Genomic DNA, 27499 nt, shown 5'->3' on the forward strand with positions numbered 1-27499 from the left:
TAAAAAGAACCTCTACCTAAGTCTTGTATCATATGCAAAAATTATCTTAAAGTAGAACATAAACTTAATGTAAAATTTTGAAGTAAAAAACTTTTAGGACATAAATAGAAAATTTTCAATATCTAGGGCTAGGCAAAGAGTTTCTAAACTTGACATCAAAAGTGTAGTCCCATAAATGGAAACACTTAAATATTGGACTCATCAAAATTTAAAAACTTCTGACTCTTTTAAGAGGATGAAAAGATAAGCCACATAGCCTAAGATAAAATATTTGCAAACCCTGTGTAGTGGCTTGAACAGTGTCTCCCTTCCCTTCAAGGCTACTTAGAACTTCAGGATGTTACTTGTTTTGGAACTAGGGTCTCTGCAGATGTTGTCAGTTAATAATTGAGATGAAATCACACTAGATTCAGGTTGGGCCATAAACCCAATGACTGGAAAGGGAGATTTGGACACAGAGAGATCAAACAGAAAGAGGCCATGTACAGACGGAGGCAGAAGTTAGAGTCTTGCTCCCACAAGTCAAGAAAGCCTGTATTTAGCAAGAGCTAGAAGAAACAAGCACAGATTCTCCCCTGGAGCCTTTAAAGTGTTCGTAGTACTGCTGACACCTTGATTTCAGATTTCTCTCCTCCAGGACTGTGAGAGAATAAGTTCCTGTTATTTTAAGCCACTGAGCTTATGGTAATTTTTATGGCAGTTCTAGGAAACTAACACCATCTATTCAATAGGACTAGCATCAAAATACATAAGCAGCTATCAAAACTCAATAGTAATAAAACAAACAGTAACTAGAACATGGGCAAAAGAGGAGAGCTTTCACTAAAAAGGGTATATAAATGGCAAATAAGCACTTGAAAATATATTCAACATCATTAGCTATCAGGGAAATGTAAATTAAGACCACAATGAGATATCACCATGCACCAATCAGAATGACTACATAGTGGTGACACCAAATGCTGACAAGATTGCAGAGAAACTGGATCACTCATAGCTTGCTGGTGAGAAAGTAAAATGGTTCACTATAGAGAATAGGTTGTCAGTTTTTTAAACAGTAAACCTGCAACTGCCATATGATCCAGAGGTTGTACTCCTGAGCATTTATCCTGGAAAAATGAAGACTTATGTTCACACAAAAACCTTTACATGAATGTTTACAGAAGCTTAATCTTAATAGCCAAAAACTAGAAACAATCCAGGGTTGTTGTCAACCCAACAGGGTGAATGTAACAGGGTTACATAAACTGGGTTTGATACATATTGTGGAATATTTACTAGTCAGCAATAAAAAGAAAGGAAACCTTGATACACACAGCCACCTGATGAATCTTCAAACAGTTATGCTCTGTGAAAAAAAAAGCAATCCTAAAAGGTTACATACTGTGTGATTCCATTTATATAGCATATTTGAAGTGTAAAAATTCTAGAAATGGAGAACATATTAATTAGTGGCCGCCAGGGCTTCAGGACAGAATAGGGGAGGGAAGGAAGAAAGTGTGGCTGTAAGTGTGACATGAGAGATCCTTGTGGTGACGACAATATTCTGTGTCTTGACCATATCAGCATCAAAACCCTAATTGTGTTTTTGGATTATAGTTTTGCGATGTGTTACCATTGGGGAGAAGGTGAGCAAAGCAGACCAGGAACCTATTCGTTTATTTCTTAAAACTGCAAGTGAGCCTACAATTATTTCAAAATAAAAAGTTTAATTAAAAAAAAAAAAAGGCATGGGGCGGGGGGCACCTGGGTGGCTCAGCGGTTGAGTGTCTGCCTTTGGCTCTGGTCATGATCCCAGGGTCCTGGATTGAGTCCTGCATCAGGCTCCCCTTAGGGAGCCTGCTTCTTCCTCTGCCTATGTCTCTGCCTCTCTCTCTGTATCTCTCATGAATAAATAAATAAAATCTTAAAAAAAAAAAGTAAATTTTAAAAAGGCATTGGGCCATGTACAGATGATCTAAATAAAACACTGTCGTTTTTTATTAATTTTTTAAAAATTTGAGTATAGTTGACACACAATGTTACATTAGTTTCAGGTATACCATATAGTGATTCAGCTTCTCCATGTGTTATACTATGCTCACCACAGCATAGTGTATCTGTCGCTACACAACCTTATCACAGTATCATTGACTATTCCCTGTGTTGTGCCTTTATCCCCATGACCTATTTGGTCCATAACTGGAAGCCTGTATCTCCCACTCCCCTTCACCCATTTTGCCCACACACTCTTACCCTCCTCCTCTTGGCAACCACCAGTTTGTTCTCTCTGTTAACATGTTCAATTCTTTTTTTTCCCATAAGATTTTATGTATTCATTTGAGAGACAAACAGACAGAGACAAAGCATGAGCAGGGAGAGGAGTAGAGGGAGAAACAGACTCCCTCCTGAGCCGGGAGCCCAATTCAGGGCTTGACCCCAGAACCCTGAGATCATGACCTGAGCCAGAGGCAGACAGTTAACCATTTGAGCCACCCCAGGAACCCCTGAGTCTGCTTTTTATCTGTTTATTCATTTGCTTTTTTAGATTCCACATGAGTGAAATCATATTGTATTTGTCTTTCTCAGTCTGACTTACTTCACTTAGCATAATGTCCTCTAGGTTTATCCATGTTGTTGGAAATGGCAAGATTTCATCCTTTTTGTGACTGAGTCTGTTGTAAATAGATACAACACATCTTCTTCATCCATTCATCTATTGATGGACACTTAGGTTGCCTCCATATCTTGGCTATTTTGTAAATGATGCTACAGTGAACATGATGGCGGTATATCTTTTGGAATTAGTGTTTTTATTTCCTTTGGGTAAATACCCAGTAGTGCAATTGCTGGATCATATGGTATGTCTATTTTTAAGTTTTTGAAGAACTCTGTACTGTTTTCCACAGTGGCTATACTGATTTACATTCCCACCAACAGTGCATGAAGTTTCCTTTTTCCCTACATTCTCACCAACAGTTATTTCTTGTTTGTTTGGTTTTTTTTTTTGTTTTTTTGTTGTTGTTGTTGTCGTTGTTTTTTGCCATTTTGAAAGGAGTATTTCATGGTGCTTTTGATTTGCATTAAAACACTGTCTTTTAATGGACAAAAAAAAAATTTAAGAGTCACTGATACAAAGAGAAAGTTGAAAGAACATGTAAGCTTGAGTGATGCAAAAAATCCTTTAGTAAAACACAAAATCAAACCAGAGAAGACTTTAGGAACTTCTTAAGAAACTTTTGCTCATAGCAAAAGATGCTTCTGGGGTATTTAGTTCTTTCTTTAGCTGTGTAGTTCTAATTTTCTATGGAGCAAACTGAGACACTGGAAAGATCAATGAAATGGACTGTGGCAGATAAAAAATAATAATAATAAAAAAAAGCCAAAACTGGGATAAACCAGTGTCTCCAAAAGACTCTCATTATAGCTTAATAACATAGATACCCCATTGTTTCTTGGAAACATTGTTTCATTACAGATTATGTGTGATACAAAATAGAAAGTAAAATTAACTAACTTGCATTATGGCCTTATGTGAATAATTTCATTTTTGAGAGAAAACTCTTTAAAAATCCATTTATGAGGACCTCAGATTGTATCAGTCACTTGGCCTCGTACCACCTTTATGAGGCTCCTTAGGTAAGTTACCAAAACTGAAAGTAGAATTCCAGGGGGAAATTTACAAGCTTCTCTGAGACCTGGCATCCTTTCCTTTTAAGTAATGAAAATATCATGATACAGATGAACACTCATAAAGCAATATTCACCCAATATTTCTCTCCTGCTTCTGGATTTCATTACAGACCTTTATGTGTTATATACACGGAATTGGTATTTCCTAAATGAGTTTGGAAAGTGCACAGTCACACTCTCATTTTTTTTTTAAAGATTTTATTTATTTATTCATGAGAGAGACAGAGAGAGAGAGGCAGAGGGAGAAGCAGGCTCCATGCAGGGAGCCCAATGTGGGACTCGATCCCGGGTCTCCAAGATCACGCCCTGGGCTGAAGGTGGCGCTAAACCGCTGAGCCACCCGGGCTGCCCCACTCTCATGGTTTTTATTCTCTGCTGTTACCTCTCCGCTGTAAAATGAATAACGAGTTATAGGAATAAAAGGTACTGCATAAGGAATATAGTCAATGGTGTTGTAATAGCGATATGACTGGACAGGTGGCAGGCAAACTTATGGGGAACGGAGCCTGATGTATATACACTTGCCCAAATCACTAAGTTGTACAGCTGCAACTACTCTAACATTGTGTCAACTATACTCAGATGAAAAAAATGAATAATAAAAGGCAAGTAATATCCATCAAATGATACCCTGAAACCCAGCTAAGTAATCAACTTGCTATTTCCCATCTATAATTTGGCCAACTCCTACAGGAGTTGAAAGCCAAACATGAGGTAAAGCGGGTGAATCCCAACAGCTCAGTAAGTTGTTTGGGACTGCAGAGGGCTCCAGAATCCCAGCTGCTCTTCAGCTTCCATCCTATCTGTTGGAGAGAGGCTTCCTGGAAACAAACCTTCCATCCCCATGACCCCATGTACTTTCTTGGCCTTCATTTTTCATCGGTCCCCTGTGCCCATGTGACAGGAGTACTCCACACATTTAAACGTAGTAGATGCAGTCCAGAGGGACATTGGTTAGTAGCACTGCTTTTCTCTCCTAACATGGGAGTACAGAGGGGTGATAAAGCTTGAGGGGGAAATCCTTTAATGAATTGAAAACTTTAGATAGAACAGGGGCATCCCAGTGGCTCAGTTGGTTAAGCTTCTGACTCTTGATTTTGTCTCAGGCCATGATCTCAGGATCATGAGATCAGGCTCCATGCTCAGTGGGGAGTCTGCTTGAGATTCTCTCCCTCTCCCTCTGCCTTCCCCACCCCACCCACCCCGGGCACACACATACACACTCTCTCTCTCAAATAAATAAATACATTTTTTAAAAAAATACACAAGAAAAAACTTTATGTAGAACAAAATGAGCTTTGAGGGAACTGATATGTTTTGAGGGCAGGTTTGAATCTACCCAGTATGTAGGATACAGCTGTATGGTTCTTGTATTAGACTATCTATTGCTAGAAAAACCATTATTCATGCATAATTTTGAACCATGCTTACAGTTTAGGGTTATTACTAATTATTGCACAGGTGAACTTATAGTCTACAAGTTCTACTTCACGAGCTGAGTAAGAATGAATTTGCAACAGCATAAGAAAGGCCTGCTTAGAATGAAAGCTTTCATTGAATCACATTCTTTGTGGCTTAGTGATAAGAGTAGTTTTGTACATTAATTCTCTGATTCCTTTGTGAATTTTGTATTTAAGTGGGCCGTGATCAGAATCTATAAGCTGATAAGATCATAATGGCTTAAGCAAAATACAAGAAATTTCTAAATCCCCCAAAGACCATTCTCTGTAAGAGTTGCTAATGTTGATCTGGAGATTTTGTTAAGGTTACATATGAGCTTCCCTGGCAGAGGAGTTGAATTTCACTAGTGGAGTAAAAGGTCATACTTCCCTCTGTTCAGACTTGGAAATCTGAGCCAACAGCTCTGGGCTGCAAGTATGCCATAAGCCGATTCCAGTGAAAAGAGATCTTGTGGGGGCTCTGAAGGCATCTTGGGGTGATCCTGAGGACTCAGCTTATAAGCAGACACTTCTGAGTCTGCTTCCTTCCCAGGCACCCCTTGCCACGGTGGATAAACTCTGTCGGGGTGTTCAGGGCTGCTTCACCTGGTCAGCCTGGAAGTAGGAGGCCAGAGAGCAGAAGCGCACTGAGCAAGACCTGGGTAAGGGCACTGATGTAGCAGCACAAACAGCGGAAGACCTGGTTTTAGCACTAAGTAGCTGTGTGATTTTTGAGAATAGGCTAGATAAGGATAAAAGCAGCAATAAAGGATTTCGGTCATTCACAGAGCCCTTCTTAGCAGCCAGGCCCTTGCTAAGTGGTTTTCAGACTCTCCCTTCACATCTGACCCTAGCACTGTGGTGACTCTGCATTTTCCAGGAGAGGAACTCCCAGATCATTAAGTGGTGGAGATGGAATACCGTCCAGATCATCTGTCTTCAAAACCCCGCTCTAACCACTGAACTGTGTGAGGTCTCCCCAGTGTCTCCCATACTGGAGGATGCTCATGACAAGACTCCAAAGAAATTCAATCACTCAAAGCTTATGGCTTTTGACAAAGCCTCGCATAGGTTTTCTCTTTCATGTCTTCCTTAAACGACAATGAAAAGGGAGAAGGAAGGTTTGGGTTTCTTGTGCTGTGGTTGGTAAAGCAGGAGGAAGAAGATCGCTTGAGGCAGGACTTGCCCTCCTTACTCCTTGGAAGTCAAACTGCCAGCTCTCAGCCAAGCAGAAGTTTTTGAATTAGCCACGTGGTTCCCACCCTTGCATATTTGAAGCCAAGCCATGCTTATAACGTCTCCTGTGCTTTTTCGTTCAAGCTTAGCGCTCTCTCTCTCCAACTTCAGAGTCCCACTTTGTAAACACGTGCATTCTGTACAAAAGGGGATCTTGGTTATTTTCACCTCGGAGAAGCTCACTTGCTCCCTATTTCACGCCTGCCTCCCCAATACCCTTGTGCTTTGTGCCTTCCTGCAGCTTCGGCATCCAGCACGATGGGAAAGAAAACGACTGTGAGCCCATGGGCAGGCACCCATACATCATGTCCCGCCAGCTCCAGTACAATCCCACCCCACTGACGTGGTCCCAGTGCAGCAAGGAGTATATCACCCGCTTCCTGGAGTAAGTGACAATGAGTTTCAGGACAGCCTGCCTTGGATATCTTGAGACTGGAAGTCATTTGGAGTCTGACCCAAGGCCTGGGAAAGGCTCAGTTCCTCCCATAGATCATAGTAGCAGGGTGGCATCAAAAGAACTGGATTTCACTTCTACTTTCTTACCCTGCACGTTGATGGGTCCTGCCTTCCAGCCACAGTCAGGGGAGTATCCCGATCCCCTTGTTTGCTCCTGCTCAGGGAGGCTCTTTATGATCTGAGGATGCGGTAGGTCCCCCAGGAACTGGCAGGAACAGCTAGGATATGTCAGAAGTGGTCACTGAAACCCGTCTGATGATTTTATTTTACTCTCTTGCTTGATTTCCTGGCTCACAGCTGAAGTAGCAATGTGGGGTATGATTTGCATTTCCTCCCAGACTGTTCTATCCTTGGGCCTGGGGGTTTCTGTGCCTTGTGGAAATCAAGTTGTCTTGAAGGATGAAGAGTAAACTATAGGATGGAAGTTTCTGTTCAGTGAAAGACTAAAGACGAAGGAAATCATAAGCAACTGTTCTCATTTCTGTTAACTTGTTTCAGCCGGGGCTGGGGGTTCTGTCTTGATGACACCCCCCAAAAGAAAGGCTTGAAGTCCAAAGTCATTGCCCCTGGAGTGATCTACGATGTTCACCATCAATGTCAGCTGCAGTATGGCCCCAATGCCACCTTCTGCCAGGAAGTAGAAGTAAGTGTTGGGTATGTCAGTGCCTCTGGTGGGTATGCTTTGGGCTTGAGATCCCCAGCATGCTGAAGGAAGGGCCAGGGAACTATCTGGTGATCCAAAGAGCCAGACACAGAAATGGAAACCTTACATTCATGGCAAGGTGTTTGCAAGGCAGCAGGTGTGAAGTTGGGGTCATTTACATTCCTTGACCCCACCTCCTTGGTATCCTATGGAGACAGCAATCCTTTGCAAGTGGGTGGTGGTGAAGAAAATGCTATAGTGATTTTCAGAATCACAGTGACTCACACCTGTAGACTCCATAGGAACCTAAAGTTGCTCAATTTCCCATCTGGTTATAGAGAACCCTCAGATCCCAAGTAGGAATGTGATTCATCCCAATTCATTCTTCTCCTTAATTTTCAATATCCAAATGGTTTTTTTTTAAGATTTTATCTATTTATTTGATAGAGAGAGAGAGAGAGAGAGAGAGAGCAGGGGGGAGAGCAAAGGAAGAGGGATAAGCAGACTCTGTGCCGAGCAGAGAGTCCAACACGGGGCTCAACCACCCCGAGATCTTGGCTTGAGCTAAATCAAGAGTCAGATGCCTAACTGACTGAGCCATGCAAGAGCCCCTCAACATCCAGATGTTAGGTCAGGCCCTGACCTTTAACCTCTTAAGGAGTTTGTGGCTCTCCCCTGTTGTCTTCATTCCTACTGTACTGCCTTGATTCAGTCTCTCATCTTCTCTCCTTACAATTGTAATTACTTCCTACCTAGTGTCTCCCCCATTCAAATTCTTGCTCAGGTTATTTCTTTTTTTTTTCTTAAAGATTTTATTTATTTATTCATGAGAGACACAGAGAGAGAGGCAGAGACACAGGCAGAAGGAGAAACAGGAACCCTGTGGGGAGCCTGATGCAGGACTCGATCCCGGGACCCTGGGATCATCACCCAATCAGAAGACAGATTCTCAACCCCTGAGCCACCCAGGCGCCACAGTCAGGTTATTTCAAAACAACACAAACCTAACCATGGCTCTGCTCCACTCTTAGGGTCCACAGACCACAGGATGAATTCCAACTCCTTTGTGTGGCATTCCTTTGTGATCTGAATCTTGCCTATTCTCTGAGTGCATCCCTTTCAGCGTGAAGGTACCAGTGCTAACACATAGACACGGGCAAGGCAAGACTCGTTGAACCCCTCCTGGATTGGGTGCTGAGTAAGATGAAAAAGCTAAGCCCTCAGAAATTATAGGATAAATTCTCTGACCTTGAAGAGCTTGTGCTCTGGTGGAGGAGGCACAGAACAATCTGAATGCAGTGAGATCAGTACAAAGAAAGACACATAGAAAGACCTTTGAGGAGAAAGTAAATGACTGTGCTTAAACACAAGGAGCAAGACTCAATAGAGAAGGTAAAGTTGGTGCAGAAATCCCTCCCCCCTCACTCCTGTTAGTTACCAAGTCATGCCAGTCCTACCTCCTGAATATCTGTAAAATGCACCTAGCCCTAGGTGACTGCGCTAGTTCTCCGATTGGTCTCCTTTCCTGGAGTTTGACTACCTCTCTCAACTCTGATCCATCCCTCAAAATGCAGCCAAAGTGGCCTCTATAAATGGAAATTGGATTGTGTTCCTCTCTGATTAAAATATTTCAGTCTCCCCATTCCCTATGATAAAGCTTAAATTCTCTAAAATGGCTTGAAAGGGGTTCTAGGATTCATCCCAGTTCTTGTTCTCTAGCCTTATCTCTTAAAATATCGTTTTAATTCTCCATTCTGTAACACAGAATTTTAACCGCTTATATGTTGGGCTTTATCATTAATCTTCCATGTCTTGGGACCTTGCCTTCCATTTTTGTTCTTTATGTCTCTCTTCAGATACATCTACTCTTCTATTTAACCTGTTGACCTTTTAATCTCATTTATGGTTTTGTTTTTTGTTTTACTTATGACAGTCCATTTGTTTATTTTTCTAAATTTTATCTGTTACAGTTTTTTGTTTCTAACTCACACTTTCAGTATGATCTCTTATTTTTTAATCGTATTTGAGACATTTATTTTGCAATTTATGTTACATAATTCCAATATCCAAAGTCTATGAGATCCATTCTTCCTATTTGGGATTTTTTCCAGGTCTCACTTATTATAGATTATTTCCTTGTCTTGATTTTTGTTTTTATTGTGAGCTCTTGATTGTGAACTTCCTATCAGGTTTTTTCTTTTATTTTTTTTAAGATTATTTATTTATTTATTTATTCATAAGGGACACAGAGAGAGAGGCAGAGACATAGGCAGAGGGAGAAGCAGGCTCCCCGCTGGAAGCCTGATGCAGGACTTGATCCCAGGACCCTGGGATCATGACTTGAACAAAGGCAGACACTCAACCACTGAGCCACCTGGGCATCCCCTATCAGGTTACTCTTTATGGCTTAGAGGGTTGACACGCTCTGAGAATGTGGGTCAATAAAAACAAATTATTGGTTGGATGTTGTTTGACCACATGAGTTGTGTGGGGGCCAATGTAGGTACAGACTCTCAGGGGTAACATTTACCACTCCTTCTAGAGTTAAAGTCAAAACAGACAAGTTTTCCAGCTGTGTCTCCAGGTTTCTTTTAGTTCACCCTTTCACACAATGGCTAGTCCTTTGGAGTTACGGTCTTTGTGAGGTCTCCAGTCCAACTTTCCACACTACACAGGCCCAGATCATTGTTCCCAGTATTCAGGTGACCATTAAAACTAAAATCTAAGTGACCAGGTTTGTATCTCTAGATCTCCAACATTTCTGGTACGTTCTTAGCCTCTGGGGATTTCTCTTACTTTCTTGCCAGCTCAGGAATGCATTTAAAACATTTTAAATATTTTATCTACAATTTTAGATGTTTTAAAAAGGTAAGGATTTTTTCAGGGTATCCTTTGGTGTACTAAAAACAGACCACTCTGGCTATCTCTGGTCAATTACTGTTTCATATTCTGTATTTATCCATATACTGAACAACCCAAATCCTTCAAAGTGTTGTGGGTTCTCCACCACCTCCAGAGCTTTGCATGCTCTGGTTCCTCTACACCATCCCTACTGTTCATCATTTGGGGCTCAGATTAAATATCATTTCACATTCTAGTCTATATTTTCTTGGACAAAGACTTTATTAGACAATATTATAGTTGCTTCCTATTTAAACCCTCCCCTACTTTATGTACGTAAAGTGGGAGGGAACTTTTATTCCTGACATTCAGCAGGGCTTTGCATGTAGATTAAATAGATAATAGAGTGAAGACTTGAGACAAATGAATGAAGACTTTAGATTCCTGCCTGCATATCACAGCCAGGATAACCTAATCCTTTTTGGTATTAAAATAAATAAATAAATACTTTAAAAAAAAAACAAAAACAAAGAATATAGCATCAACTTTCTCTGTTAAAACCTTTTTTATCTTGAAATAGTTTATAGTTTATAACTCAAAAAATGTTAGAAATATAACAAAGAGAGTTTTTGTGTACCCTTTACTGAGCACATCATCCTTTATAAATGCATAATGAACTTATAAGAAAGTCTGAAAAAAATCATCAGGGGGAAAAAGCTAAAAAAAGGGAGTGATGAGCACATTGAGGCAGACGCGGAGAGAACCAAAGGGCCATGACTTTAACATCGAGGGGCAACAGATGGTGATGTGCGCACCTGGAGCAGGGCAGAGAGCTGAAGTGAGGCCCTTACAGGAAGCTGGGGGCCTTGTGGAGCTATGCTTAATGAGAAGGAGGCTAGAAGAACTACTGGCAATAAAGATAGATGCCACAGAAGCGTCTTTTTTTTTTTTTTTTTTTTTTTTTTTTAATCTCAGCTAAGGTTTTGAGGGGGAGAAATGCTGGTGGAGAACATTATCACTAGAAAATACTTTACCACAGCAAGCCTCACACTGATTGAGTTCAAATTTAGACTCTTGTATAGTTGTAATGGAGGATAGTGGGAAGAAAGGCAGACAGAGGCAAGAGATCCCCCCACCCCATTCCTAAGAGGAAACCACCCTTAAAAGGAAAAAAAAAAAAAACCACCATCCTCTGTTAGTCCACACCACCCTGAAAGGAGCCCTCCACCCTTCCCCACGCGAACACCTACCTGATAGGTAGATGAGCACATGGACAAAGACCTGATTGGGTGACAGCCAATTGTCCGATTGGGCTATTAGATGAAGATCGCCCACCAACAATCTCATAAAAACCCTTGATTTAAACACCAAAATGGCAAACCTCTCGGATCCCCTCTGTCTTTGGGAGCTTTGTACTATCCCCAATATACTTCTCTTTGCTACCCATCACCCTTCATCTGGTCTACCTCTTCATTCTTTGAGGTGGCATGGCCAAGAACCATGGGCACTAAAGGAAAAAAAAATCCTGAAACAGAGAATCCTCATGCTAAAAAAATTTAAGATAAATATATTTCTGACCTGATAGAACCATGGGATGCCTGTTAGAAACAAAGATTAAAAACCTGCCCTGGAGAAACCAATGCTCAGCTAAAGATGCACAAAAATCCAATAGATAAAGCTTCTGATTAGATGAATTCACCATTCGGCATCTAATTCAAAATTTAAAACAACCTACAGCTAAGTGAGGAGAGATAATCAACCCTCAATGACTTTGGATTAAGTGAATATTTTAGGTAAGGATAATAAAATGAATGCATAAAAGAAAAGTTACAATTTGAGAAAAGGAAAAATACACTAGAAGGTATTTGTAAGGTAGATATGAAAAACAGTTACAGCCTCTAGAAATGAAAAATAGCATCATTGATTTTAAATTCAGTGTTTGGGTTAAACAGCAGACTTGACATAGTTGAAGAAAAAAATCAATGAACTGTATGATGGAGAGGCTGGTCTATTCCTGATAAAAATCCAGACTTTCTCAACTTTTATATACAGGAAAATTGAGAGTTGAAAAATATAAAAGTGAAGTTAAAACATGAAGAAGAGGATTGGAAGGCTCATCAGTTAAGAGTTCCAGAGGGAGGGAATAGTGGTAATCAGGGAGAGGCAAAATTTAGAGAGGTCAAGATAGAGAATTTTCCAAAATTGTTTAAAAATATTAAATCTTATTTAAAAAAATTGAATCAAGAGCACAGTTAAATGGATGGAATGATGAATGATGAGTGAATAGAAGAAAGACTAAAAGGTGGACATATTAGCAGTGGAGCCATTTCTGATGACATGTGAGAATCTTGTCAACCTTCCCTTGTTCCTACTACAGGAGGAGAAATGAATAGGAAAGACCCGTTTCACTCCCTGGCAGATAAAACAGGCTGGCTACTCTGAGTCAAAAGTTAACACGCTTAGGCTGTCTGGGTGGAATATTTCCATTTCCTTCAGTGAGCAGGCTCAAGTTATAACCACCCAACTGTTTGTAATCCGATTCCTTCATCCATGGTTTGCATTGGCCTTTGATGGCTTCAGTCACCAGTTACACTGCCTGAGGTCAGTGATGCTGTGTCACCCATATAGAAATTAATCTTAACTCCTAGGAAATGTGTTTTGTCTCCTGTTTCCTTATTACTTAGTAGACCATGCCACTGTGTATGAATGACAACAAAGTCCAAATTAAGTTTGGATCAAGAGGTCTCGAATGGTCACTTTTTATCACTCAACAACAGCAGCATTATTATGGGTCTGTGGATGGCCAAATGTGTATTTCACCATCACTGTAGAAGTGCTTTTATGCAAGTTTGGAAAATACAAGAGTACAGTTTCACGTTTGTTTTCCAGAATGTCTGCCAGACCCTGTGGTGCTCAGTGAAAGGCTTTTGTCGCTCTAAGCTGGACGCTGCTGCAGATGGGACGCGATGTGGTGAGAAGAAGGTGACGTGTCAGGTTGAGGAAGGAAGGTGGGAGGGTGGTAGGCATAGGGCTCTTGGGAGAAGTGGAGAGAGGACCCTGGAGAGCAGCTGTCTGGGTGAATGGAGGTCACACTGTCAGGCTAGCCAGGGAAAAGGATGGTATTTCCATGACGCCTTTTGAGACTTCATTGGAAACAGTAAGGAGAGAGGGCTGGGGCCCAGTTCCACAATTCACTTGCAAAACATCCGTCCCATCTTTCCTTGATGAACTTCTGCAGAATTTATGGTCAATAACATCTGCTGAGCTTATTATCAACCTTCATTTGGACTTCTTCCCCACTCCATGTTAAAAACTGAAAAGACAAACCAGTGACTTCTGCCTTCCAAAGATGTTGGATTTGGGCCACTTGTTATGTACATTCTCATCATCTGATTTAACTGTTGGAGGAAAGCCAGACACCCAAGAATTCAGATGTTAGAAATCCCCCAGACTGCTTGAGGACAGGGTAATGTGTGCTGCTCAACACGACCATTATGTTTGTTGTGAGCCTCAGATTTAGACACTTAGTGGATATCTTTACGCAGCTTGAGAATGGCATGATCCATCACCAAGATTATAGAACTTGGTCCCAATACACAGTGACCAGAAATAATGAGGAAAGGAGGCCGGCAGATAAAACATGCCACAATCATCGAACAACCAAGTTGCATTTTCTTTTGTTCCTTTTTTGAATGTTTACCTTCCTAATCTGACAGTTGAGGAATGATTGCGTTGAAGAGTGAGGATGGAATTGTTTCTGAGCCACATGAAGCGCTAGAACTGGAAATAATGGTTAGACTTACAGGGAAGCAAAAATGGTTCTCGATATTAGAATGAACTCCAACAAGTGGTTGGTTTTGTTTTTTTTTTTTTTTTTTGTGGGTTTGTTTGTTTTTTTTTTTTGTTTTTTTTTTTTTGGCAATGAATGGACTTTTTGCAAGAGGATGAGTTATCTGCTGCAGCTATTAAATACCCACAGAGGCTAGAGACAAGTATTAGCTCAGTGTCAGTCTGCAAAATGTTTGTTTATAGTCTTCAGCGAGATAAGGAGCTTGCAGCAGAAGGTAAATCAATGACAGTACAAAACCACTGTGTTACTAAGCAGACTGAGCCGACGTGCGTATCATAGCAGGACTTTCTCAGTGAAGGAAGTGGTGTGTGGATTTACCTGCTGGCATGCAATGTGTCAACCACACTTGGAGTAACGGTCCTGCATTGGCTGGCTGTAACAAGGCAGCATAAAGTTACCTGACGTTGTCTGATTCTAAAACCCAAGACTCTTGGGAGACATTTTTTTGTGAGCCTTTCTTTGTTCTCCATATGCTGGGTGACCATAAGAAGCCTTCTTGCTCTGGGAGAACTGGGTTTAGACTTCTAGGGATCTTGGCTGAGCTTACTCTGGGAACCTTCATGACATATGCATCTCCTGCCTCTTCCCTCTCTAGTGGTGTATGGCTGGCAAGTGTATCACAGTGGGGAAGAAACCAGAGAGCATTCCTGGGGGCTGGGGCCGCTGGTCACCCTGGTCCCACTGTTCCAGGACCTGTGGGGCCGGAGCCCAGAGTGCAGAGAGGCTCTGCAACAATCCTGAGTAAGTCTGGCCAAAAATACTTGCCTTCCTCCCATGAGCACCAGGGAGACCAGTTTTGGATAACAGGACCTAACCAGTGACCCCAAGCCTCCTAGGAGAAATTTAAAAGGTTGTTAAAAACATGGTTCTGTTTTGTTTCATTTTGGTGTGGCACTGGATTCTTCCTAGAACTTGGATAAGTAAGCCGATTCCATTTTTTTGGGAAAATAAGCAAATTTTCAAGAGGATAATCTACGTGAAAGGTCTTCGGAGACTATGCAGTTAACTCCTTCTAAATAACATGTCTCTGTCAGTGAGAGATTACTTATACTTAATCTTGTAATAAGACTGTAGCTTTCTTTCAATCATAATGAACATTTGATTTTATAAAAATAATTTTCTACCCTTAAATAACTAATAAAATAGTACATTTTTTAGGATAATTATTTTGAATGTTTTAGATAAGGATTTTATGAACCTTAAGCTTCCATGTTAGCCATGTAAAAGTTCTATAGAAGTTATTTCACGGGATCCCTGGGTGGCTCAGCGGTTTAGCACCTGCCTTTGGCCCAGGGCATGATCCTGGAGTCCCGGGATCAAGTTCCACATTGGGCTCCCTGCATGGAACCTGCTTCTCCCTCTGCCTGTGTCTCTGTCTCTCTCTCTCTCTCTCTCTCTCTCTCTCTGTGTGTGTGTGTGTGTGTGTCTCTCTTGAATAAATAAATAAAAATCTTATTTAAAAAAATAAATTATTTCACAAAACTGCTTTCAATTTTTTAATCAAAGTGCTTAAGTTTTTCATTATTTTAAATTTATATAATGATACAACATATGAATTAAATTTAAATTCCCTTGCTTTCCAATTATATATGAATCTTTTTATATATATGACTTTTTTAAAAAAGATTTTGTTAGAGAGCGTGAGCATGCACATGAGTGGGGGAGGGGCATAGGGAGAGGGAGAAGCAGACTCCCCACTGAACAGGAGTCCCAATGTGGGACCCAATCCCAGGATCCTGGGATCATGATCTAAGCAGAAGGCAGGCACTTACCCAACTGAGCCACTCAGGCACACCCCCAAATATATATATGACATTCTTCATTATTTTCTGGTATATGAGTTCCTAAGTAAAATTTTTAACAAGTGTACATATAATGCCTCTGGTTAGTAGAAAATATGTTAAGTTTCTCTTGCCTAGATTTTTATTAGTCTGCACTGAAGTATAAGAGTCACTTTAAAAAAAAAAAAAAGATAAATGTGACTATAGTCTCCTCAGTATCTCAGTTTCAAATATCACTTCTCCTTTTTATTAATTTTTTACTATATGTACATACATGTATATGTGTACACATACATGATATATATTTAATACATGTATATAAAAAATTTTTCCTAAAGAGCAAGTTAATATATATAAAGAGTTTAACACAATACCGACTACATTAAATTGTCAGTAAATGGTAGATAATATAATAGTTATTATGATATCTTTTCTCATTTGCCACACATGTAAGAGTACATTAGAGGACTTTGGATGAAATTGTTTTTAAATCTTACTCTCTGATAAAAGTTGCTTTTGTGTAAATAGAAGATTTCTGTGACTTCAAAAATTAGAAGGATTTCTTATTTTTACAGAAAATCTTCATTTTATGGTTTATTTCAATGTGATCAAAAATATGATTTGCATTTTAGAGATCATAAAATGTAGGTGATTTGCTCTGGGACCTATTGTAGTGCTCTGCATTCAACCACCACCTGTCTGGAGCCTCTTGGGAGGATGATCTGTGATCTGTGGTTGTCAGAAAGGGACATCTTTGTTGAGGAACTGTAGGATGAATCTCTAACTTGGCTTTATGGGAAGGTTGACCTTTTTTTGGACTCTGTCCTCCTGCAAATGATGTTGAGCACATGGTATTGGGTACATAAATATTTGCTGATGATTTTTTACAATAATCTAACAATGCTATCATTTACTAAGCTCTTCCTTGTGTTAGCTACTCTACTAAATCTTCATGTGCATTTTCTCATTCAGTCCTCCTATCTTGTAAGATAAGAACTATTATGCTCATCTCACAAGTGAAAAAAAAATTGTGGCCCAGAGAACTAAGATAACTTGTTCAAAAATCATCCAACTAATAATACAAAGTAAATCAGAATTCGAACCCCAAGCTATTTGACCCCATTATGCTGCACTACAATAGCAGACACAATCCCTGATTTCAGATGCAGCCAGGTGGAGACAAGAGAAAAGACATAGATTGCCTGAAGCTTTCTTAAAGGACAGAGAGTTCCTCCTCTTCTGTGACAGTCATTCTGCTATATTTCCTCCTCCTTTTTTTTCTTAAGCATTTTATTTATTTATTCATGAGAGACACAGAGAGAGGCAGAGACATAAACAGTGGGAGAAACAGGCTCCCTCCTGGGAGCCTGATGTAGGACTCAATCCCAGGACCCCAGGATCATGACATGAGCCAAAGTCAGACAGTCAATCACTGACTGAGCCCTACCTCCTCCCTTTTTGAGGGATTAATTGATCCTAATAGGAAGGTTGTTATTGCCCTTGCATGTATTACAAAGGAAATAAAAAGTTGAGAAGGATTATTCTAAAATAAGATTAATTTATTTTTTCATTGAATGTTTATTAAGAGCCTTCTGCACTCAAAGTATGACTTAGAGACCATAGATGAACTAAAGCTGGATTGGATCATCAGTGAACTATGTTTTGGAGTGATAAGTATAGGAAGTACATACAGTAGGTACTTTCAGGTATCACAAAAGGGAGAAAGAGTTTATTTCTGGCAAAAATCCAGGAAGAGTTCATGATGGAGATAGAGCATTATTTGATCCTGAAAGCATTGATAGCATGTAGATAGAGACTTATGAGGGGGGAAGTCAAGCCAGAGGCACAGAAGAGAAATAGTAAATAAGTCAGCTTGTAGCACTGGAAAAGTATCAAATGAGGGGGAGGATGAGAAGTAGCTGTTAGGAAGAATGAAGTCAGGATCATGAGAGCCTTGAATGTTAAACCACAGAGGCTGGACTTGATTCTGTGGTCATTGGGTGCCATGAAAGGTTTTTAAACAAGAAACTAGAATAAGGTCATCATAAAAATTAACCAGATATGTGTCCAGTAGACTGAATGAGGGAAAAGATGGACAGAGGGAAGGCAGGAATAGTGATAAGGATTAGACTAATTTGGTGATTGTGGGAATGAAGAGGAAGAAACCTATACAAAGACATGATTGATGAGTGGGCAGCTGATGGACAGTGGGGTCAAAGGAAAACAAAGGATGGAGGCTTCTGAAATCTGGCCACTTTTAACTTGCTAAATGGGAATTAGAGAAGGAGGGGATTTTGGAGGGAAAGTCACGTATCCCATCTCAGCATATATTTTGAGTTTGAGAAGCCAGGAAGATATACAAGTAGGAAAGATACACACACTGGTTCAAATTAGGCAACTATAGACCTGGGACTGAATGGCCGTGGGCAGCAGCAACAACCAAAAAATATATGAAATTGGAAGAATTTATGTAAACGGCGAGTTTTGAGGGTAGTGCAAGATGCGGTTTGGCAAAGAACAGGCATGACCAGATGCCAAGGGATGTTTAAGGAGAAATGGTAGCCTTTAAGGAAATGAACTGAATGTGTGTGTTTCATGCATAGACCAAAGTTTGGAGGGAAGTACTGCACTGGAGAAAGGAAGCGCTATCGCTTGTGCAATGTCCACCCCTGCCGCCCGGACACACCAACCTTCCGGCAGATGCAGTGCAGTGAGTTTGACACCGTCCCCTACAAGAACGCCTTCTACCGCTGGTTTCCAGTTTTTAATCCAGGTAAGGAGCTGTGACAGAAGATTCCAGATCTCGGAGCGTTTCCATGGCAAAGTGTCTGGGATCCCCTGCAAAGTTCCACAGGGAGAGAATAGCTCCAGGAGGAGTTTTATATTTAAAAAGTGGAAACGTTGGCCTGGTTACGTTGATCAGTACATGTTGAAGGCTGAATATACCCAACTTGGTGCTGAGTTCTGTGGAAAGTAAAAGAGAAGCTTATCCAACATGATGGCTCACTTCAGATGTGCTGAGGTGCAGCTAAGCCATCGGGGGGCAACCAGGAATTCATACCAGATTACTCATGAAAGTGCTCCTTGATGAGCGTGTGACTGACTTTAATTTTGGCAGAAGTTCAGAGAAAATCATTGTAGGTTTGGAGTAAGTTCACAGAAGACTGCTGAGGAAGCGTTGATGATTGTTAAACAAGAGAAGTCTTTCTACTGGAAGAAGGGAAAAGGAAGGCATCCAAAATAAAACCAGTCATTCCAGTAGACAGGACAAAAGCACAAGATAAAACAGGATGATAGAAATAAATACCTTCATCAGAAATAAATGAGAGCCAGCTCTGGGCCAGATGACAATATTTTGTATGTACAGGACAGGGTAAGAAGGGTCAGAAGTAAAATCAAGCATCTATAGGATACACATCAGGGATGGGGACATAACTGAGCTGGAGAATGGGGTAGCAGCTTTGACGATGCTTCCCCTGTATCAACACCAGCTACACCTGCTCTCCTGAACATGAAGAAGAATCATTAACCATTAGGTACAGATTAGCATCAAAAAATATCTGTGCAATGTGTTATTATTCAAGTAGAGCATGAAAGAGAAAAGATTTTCCTGAGCTAAGGAGATTTGAGTCAAGGCAGTAAAGAATGAGCAAATTTTTCCTGATGTTTTTTAAGTTTCTGAAATTTCTGTGTGATAGAACACAAGAGGAAATGTGGGAATGAAAATTACACGTTTGGACATTTAAAGAATGATTCAGTCCGTTGCTTTTGAAAGCAAGACCCAATAAGGCTTTGCCATTTGGGATCTCTGAAATACCCCGATGGCTTTTGATTGGCATGGGCAGTGTCTGTTCCTTGCCCCCACCCTGTTGAGCATCATTCATGTTCTATGAGAGTGAGTCATTTGGTTATTGGGACAATTCAGCCTCCTAATTCAGATGTTTGAGTAAAGCAGAACTCACGTATACATTCATGTGGACACACACACACACACACACACACGAACTAATGATGAAAGGTGTATCTAGTTAGTACTACCTATTTTTATATTTTGGACAGTCTCTCTTTTGTTGGAACTATTTGGAACAGCAGTACTAGAGACCCCAACTGAGCAACCTTTGTGTGGGGGTCCAGCAACCTTCTAGGGGTCCACCTCCTGCCTGATGAAGGGTGGGGTTTGTGTGTGCTGAGCTCTGAAAGCTCGAGTAGCTGGACTTAGAATAAGGAGATCTGATTTAGCTTGGCTCTTTATTTATTTACAAAACATTTGCCATATGCCTGCATATTGCATAGCAAAGCAATAGGTGCTAAAGAAATGAGTCTAAAAGTGGACATAAATTTCACTCACTTTAGAGTGATTGTTTTGCATCTGTCACTGATACTGAGTCTGTGTAACCCATAGGAGGGAATTAGGCTGGGTGCCATCTGCTGAACTATCTACCTGGACTGTAAGCCTACATCCTCTATCCTGGTGGCTTTCTTGCAGGTTCCTATGCCATTATTGAAGCATAGTGACTTATCTGCTCATCCAAGTAGCTACTACCTTGACCAACACACTGGTTTATTTTCCTTCTTAAACTCCAACATACAGAATTCTTTGCCTAGTTGATGGGCACCCGTGGTGGCAAGCAGTAGGTCGTTCATGTCAACAGCTATATAGGGAGCACTTATTCTGTGCTGGGTATTGAGTGCTTTATCCTCCCAGCCTTACCATTAGAAGTCACCAGAGAATAAAGTAAATGTACAGCAAAGTTTCCAACCTATTCAGTGGACAGTGGTAAGTGTCTTGGTGAGTGATATTTGGCAGATGTGCTAACTAGCCAATGACAGAAGAAGAATCGTAGATTTAAACATTTGCAATAAGCATAGAAACTCCATCAAGTCTTGTCGTTTTTAAACTGTGTTCCATGGAATCCCTTGGCTTGCAAAAATGCTTGATTCTAATTTCATTTTTCAAAAAAAATTTTTAAACTAGTCTTTAAAAGTGCAATAAAGAACAGTGCTTACGCTCAAAAATATTATACATCAAGTTTTAACATACCAAAGACCACCAATGTGCTAATTCACACAGTCAAATTAATTTGGGTTTGTGCAGACCTTAGAATAAAAGTCTCCCATCAACACAGTGTAATTGAGAAATATCCTAAGATTACAGGTTGAGTTGCTCTAAACTGTTCTTATTTGCAACTGTTTGCCAAAATGAGTCAAGATTTTTCGATACTGTGCAACCAAAAAACCGCACAGTAAAGAATTAAATGCTGCAGCCAGCCTAAGTCTGTAACTGCCATCCATAAGTGTGAATTCAGAATTTCTGTTCATCTTAATAATTTCTTTAGATCCCACTGACTTATTTTTAACCATCATATACTTGAACTTACAAAATTTTGCTTAATAAAATCCTGACTTGATCTGCTTTATTTGCAAGATCTTGTTTGAAAGAAGAAAAATAATTCTTCTGCCTCAAAGATTTGAAAACTACTAGTCTAGATCAACTTCCTTTTTCCAAGATAGACATTTTCTTTTCCAGCACTCCTGACAGCAAAAATTATCCAAACTCTACTCGACGACTTTCATGTAGGCATCAGTGTGAAGAGCTGCAATGATCAACTGCATTTTCTGAAGCCAGTATCTATATAAGAATGCTACTCTATATTTTCTCACTTCTCCCCTCCATATCTTTGGAGATAAAGAAGCTTAGTCTCAGAGCAGACAATAACTTATTCGAGGTCCAGGATTTTTTACCTTGGCACTGGAATTGAAGCATAAATCTGACTAAGAAGCTGGTAGATAGATAAATTATAGATATAAATACAGATTTAAACCAATCTATGTAGATTTCGGGGACTTTATTAGCCTGTGTTAATAGAAATGTGTTTATATCCTGCATCTTCTATGAGGACATGACCAGAGCCTGATCTCAAATGTCATCGCTTTCCTGGAATCTCTCTCTTTTTTAGATTTTCATCTTTCTCAGAACACCCGATTTAGCCCAAATTCATTTAGGCGAATTTTTTAGTTGTTGCTTCCAGATATTTAAGCCCTGTTAATACTTGACGCCAGTGAGGTTTCCAGCAAATGTGGAGTCAGACCACATCTGCTTCTCCTGGAATCGGATCCTTCAAGAACATTCAATTCCTTTCAGGGATTTTTGCAGTTAGGGCTACCTGGGAAACAGACCCTGAGCTGGGCCCTAGCAGGCAGGGAGTGGAAGAAGAGCAACAGGAGGAGGAGGGGGTGTGCAGGGCGATAGCTGAGTTGCAGAGCACACTCAGCAAAGGCTCCACCCCACCCCCCAGGGAGCCCTGCCTCTGGCACAGGCGTTCAGAGTTGCCAGGTTGAAGTGGGAGAGCCAGTACTTTATGGCCCACCTGGACTGGCCACTGGCTGTGGTCTGCCTAGGGAAGGAGTGGGTGTCCTTGGGTCTGAAGCCAAGGTGACAGTTGGGGGCTAGTGCTGGCAGCGCTCCCAGGTGCTGGAGAGCCAAGTCCCCCACCTGGGGGCCTGGATGGTGCACACAGAGCTTACTACAGGAATATTTGAGGTTGTGATAAAAAACAGCCTTTAAAGAGAATGTAAGTGTACGGAGCAACCTGGGCGATCTTCTAGCCAGGAGCCTCTCAGTTGACAGGTTAGGAATCTGTGGCTTCAAGAGAGGAAATAACTGAATAATAAGGATGATGTTTGCAGACACCCCAAAGCCGTCCTGACCCTCTTCACCTTCACTTTCCTCTACAATAACAGAAGGAAAAATGAAAAGACCCAGGAACTCATATTCCTGGGAGATCCAATTCTGACCAAAGAGATATAAAGATGGAGGCCCCACGGGTAAGGCTTTTGGGAGGATTTTGGGGGTTTTGTTTTTTGTTTTGGTTTTTTTTGTTCTTTTTTGGGTGGGGGTTGTTTATTTGCTTTTTGGAGAGGGAAAGAGAGTTAGGGGGCGGGGCAGGGGGAGAGAGAGAATCCTAAGTAGGCTTCACGCCCAGTGCACGCACAGAGCCCTGACATCATGATCTGAGCACAGATCAAGAGTCTGATGCTTAACTGGCTGAGCCACCCAGGTGCCTCTAGAAGGGTTTTTAATAGGTACCAACTGGCCCTCACCCCCCTTGCCTTTCTGACATTGACCCTCCCCGCTCCTGCTTCCCAGGGTGGGGAGATGGGAGGGTGGGGGCTTCAGGGTGAGTGGGGGTGGGGGGTAGGGGTAGGGGTACAGCAGTCACACTGCAGCCAGGAAGCTGACCCCCCATGCTGACTGGCTGAGCTGGAAGACTGGAAGGAGGATATCTTTAAACTCCTACCTCTGAATTTCCTATCCTGTGGGCAAAACAAAGTCCTATCTATTTCAGACAAGGAAGCAATATTTTCTGTTATTTGCAGTGAAACTAATTCCTAACTGATAATGGGAATTTAGGATTTTGACTCAATTTTTCCTGACCTAAGTAAGAGATGTAGAGAATTTAAGCAGCTTGGCCAAACTCAGACTATAGAGTAGAGCCAGGAGGAGTTAGCCCAGGCCTGACTGCAGCCTAAATGCTAACCAGTAAAACAGAGACTGGGCTAAGCTTGTGTCCTTAACAACAATGCATTGCATTTTGTATTTTACCTAAGATCATGTTCCTATTTTTAAAAAGATAATCTCATTGTCAAGGAATTCTGGTGAGGGGAGAAGAGCCCCAACAACTGTTTGCATTATGACAAATGCTAGCTTTGTTAAACTGATCTGTCCTGAATCTTTGAAAACCAAATTTTTCTAAACATTTAAGCATTTTGACAAAATTATTATATTTCTTAAATAATTTAAGTTGTAATTCTAAATGTGTATCATAGTTCTTAAACATATTAATCAAAAGACAGAACATAAAAATATATAATAAAAAGAAAATATTACTACACTTAGCCTTTCCTAAAATATCGGTTAAACTGACTTAATTTATTTTTTAAAAATTACCTCTATTCTTGTTTTTATACCACCGTGGTTACTGTAGATTATGTTAATTTTAATGCCTTCTTCTGTTTAACTAATATGTATTTTGATATATTTGGGAATTATAATATTACCATATCAGAAAGTAAAAGAATATATCAGTTTAGACCAGCCCAAATTACAGAGTCTTAGCAATTATTTGATTTTTGGTTGGGTTTTTGGTGAGGACTTTTCAGATATTTTTGTTTTTTCCCTCAAGCTGATCTGAGCTTAATCATTAAACTGAGTTTCTTTCTTTCTTTTTTTTTAAAGATTTTATTTATTTATTCATGAGAATACACGAGAGAGAGAGAGAGGTAGAGGTAGAGACACAGGCAGAGGGAGAAGAAGGCTCCATGCAGGGAGCCCGACATGGGACTCAATCCCGGGTCTCCAGGATCATGTCCCTGGCTGTAGGCGGCGCTAAACCGCTGAGCCACCGGGGCTGCCCCTGAGTTTCTTTCTTAAGTTAAATATTACTTGTTACAACAACAAAACATTTTAAGTTTGCTTTTTGCTTAAGGTTTACTATTTCTTAAAATCTGGCAAGAAACAGGAGATGTGCTTATCACCCATGTCTTCTGCTCATGTACACATTTCATTGTCCCATCAGACCTCACTTAGAAAACACAAGCTCAAATATAAATTAAGAGTTTCAAGGGGTGCCTGGGTTGCTCAGTGGGTTAGACATCTGATTCTTGAGTTTTGGCTCAAGTCATGATCTCAGAGTTGTGAGATCTAGCCCCCTATTGAGCTCTGCTCTGGGCATGGAGCCTGCTGAGGATTCTCTCTCTCCCTCTCTTTCTGCTATCCACTTCTCTCTCTCTCTCTCTCTCTCTTAAAAAAAGGAAAAAATGTGAGGCCCTGGCCAACTGCATGAGGCTCATACCCATGGAGCCCTGCGTAGAAATGGAGTGTAGAAACTGGATTTTTTTTAAATGGTGGAACTCAAGTAGCAACTACTTACAAAATGTGAAATGCACCAAAAGTTTCCTTGACCTAAGAAATTTTTATCCTTCTTACCAAGTTTTATCTTTGGCTTCTCATGACCACTTCTTAAAATCATTATCTGAAAATGTTGAGCCATCCTATCTCACCAGAATTGCAAATGCAACCTTTGATTCAGGAGGTTCATTCAGTTACCTAAGCTTCCCTTGTGGGGATTAATCAGTGTGAGTCTGAAGCTTACCAGTAAATGAGTCTGAGAGTCTTCCCTTAGCTGAATTATAAATGGATTTGAAAGCTCTTAAAAAGTCAAGAAAAAAAAATCTAATGATCCAAAGGGATGTGTCAGGGCATATGAATAAATCTGAGACATTGAAAATACTCAACTCTATGGATGTTATGGAATCCATGAGGTTGGGACAGACTCTCTGATTACCATGATGACCATGGAGAGCTAAGAGTATTTCGTCTATTGCTACTCCTGTCTCCTTCTACACACCCTGTGCCATGGGCCAACCTAATGACATACCCAAAGCACCATGGAAGCCAAAGGCCAGAGGAGAGGATGGGAAATGGCCCTTCAGGTCCAGGCTTGAAAAGTGCTGAAATCACTCTCAACCTCTGTTCACAAAGGCTGCTGCTTTCAAGCCCAGGATTCTTTCTGGCCGTAGACACCCCTACGGGTCATAGGTGTGCAAGCTCTGGGAGAGTGGAAGCTGCGGGTCTGTGTACTGTTATTGCCCAAAGATTATTTACTCAATTATTTCTAAGACTCCATGGACCACTGTGCTTAGATTTGGTAGAAATGTGTGTTTCTTACGTGAAGTATACTTCAGCTAGCCTGTCTAACCTTGAAGGATGTATTAGTCCTGTACTGCACCAGCAAAATGAAAAGAAGTCTTGAAATGAGGGCCTCTCTTCATGGAGGTGTGTTATTATCACTGAAGAAAGGAGACCTTTCCTGCATTCTTGTTTGACAGCCAAGACATTATTTTTAAAAGGAATATATGTTTCCTTGAAAAACGTGCAAGTCTACATAATAGAATGAAATAAAAATAAATTCTTATACCACCATGCTTAACTTACTCCTTAGAGGCAACCGGTGTTAATAGCAGGTTTTAGTTTGCACACAAATTAAATCATTCCTTGCCAATTCTACAACTTTCTTTATTCATGAGCATAATGTCCCAGTGTTACTGCTTTACCTCATTCCTCATAGCGACTGCATAGGGAGTCTGTAAATATATTAAACAACATTATGTAAATGCAACTTAGTAGACCTGTCCTTTTCTCTCTGGATAAGCCTTTAATTGCTGCAGTGGATGTCCTTGATTTCTATTACTAGGGTTAAGGTTCATTTTTATGACTGAGTTGATGACCTCTCAGGATGGAGATGATCTCTTTGCCAGTCGGTCCACAATTTTCTCCCTAACAGTGTTGACCTCTGTCATGTCCATTAATTAGAAAACATGGGTTAAGAGCCTTTGCTAGATGGAGGGTCCTGCTGGTATTCATTGGGAAGACTTAATGGTAGTAACTGCCACATTTAAACAGCCACTCTATGCCAGGCCTCATTAGAGGTTTTAATATTATTCTCCAAAAAGTCCCTCTGTGCAGACTAGGGACAGAGAAGGCCTAGGGTAAGAGTCGGGGCAGAGAACCCAATCCCTATGGATCTAATGCCACATCCATCCCCCAGACTGTGTTTATCCTCCCCTCTGGTGTGCTGTTGAGTCCTCCACAGCACATATTATGGCTCTTCCTTCACACGCTGAGCTGGCTGGCAGTAGCTGGTTAAGGCACAGATGACTAAAGTGCCCTCGAGGACGTTGCAGTTTGGTTGAGGAGCTTGTAAAATCCATAGTCTTGAAAGTGTAGAGCTGTGAGGACCTCAGTAGTTACTGTATGAGGAGAACATCTTTGAACCAGGTCCAGTGTGACTGTGAAGGAAAATCCTGGAACCACTTGATGACCTAACAGGAACTAGAATTTTTTATGCTAAACTGACAAGACCGAAGTCATTTAGGAAATAGTAAAACAAAGTATGAATTTAGGGTGGCACTGATTAGAAGTGGCATGATGGAATAATCTGAAGGAGAAGAGGCTATTTCAGGAAAATTTGTGTGGGCAGGAGAACTGAACCAATATTCCAAAACATGTGTCTTTTGGCTGCTGTGGGAGAAGATTGGAATGATAGAAGCATAGCCTGGTGGGGCAACTGCAAGACCTCTAGAATTCATTGAGTTCATGATGAGGAGGTGAAAACAAAAATCATAACTGCCATTTGTCAAGCGCTTACTGTATACTAGATAGCATGCTGAGTGCTCAACATGCCTTCTCTGTTTTAAATGTCATCAATTACATTGCAAGGTAGGTATTATTATCCTCAGTTTTCAGATGAGGAAACTGAGTCACAGAAAGCTTAAGTAACTTTCTCATGGAAATATTGGACTTTCAGGAGCCAAGACTTTTGTATGCACTGTAGAAATAAATGTCTCCAGAGGCTGGTGATTCTCACTATATTTAAGTGCCATGAGAGAAAATTAAAATGGAGTCCCGCTGGAATTCTACCAAATTTGCACCTTAGATACGATCTGTAAATAAATGCATTGCCTAATAACGTAAAGAGGATAATTTAGAGAGTTTTTGTTAAAGAAAATTCTGTGAAAAAAA

At 40.7% G+C, this 27499-nt stretch overlaps 1 protein-coding gene across 1 annotated transcript in view; it reads left to right on the forward strand.

Moving 5' to 3' along the window:
- Positions 1-27499, forward strand: part of ADAMTS12 (ADAM metallopeptidase with thrombospondin type 1 motif 12) — a 295838-nt gene that overhangs the window by 190055 nt on the left and 78284 nt on the right. Inside the window, exons 8-12 of the mRNA XM_072757296.1 lie at positions 6589-6732; positions 7302-7446; positions 13177-13269; positions 14733-14878; positions 18522-18691. Coding sequence (XP_072613397.1) covers positions 6589-6732; positions 7302-7446; positions 13177-13269; positions 14733-14878; positions 18522-18691 — 698 coding nt within the window. The remainder of the gene's footprint in view (positions 1-6588; positions 6733-7301; positions 7447-13176; positions 13270-14732; positions 14879-18521; positions 18692-27499) is intronic.

Source organism: Vulpes vulpes, chromosome 4 (assembly GCF_048418805.1).
Source record: "Vulpes vulpes isolate BD-2025 chromosome 4, VulVul3, whole genome shotgun sequence".
NCBI classification, from domain to species: Eukaryota; Metazoa; Chordata; class Mammalia; order Carnivora; family Canidae; genus Vulpes; species Vulpes vulpes.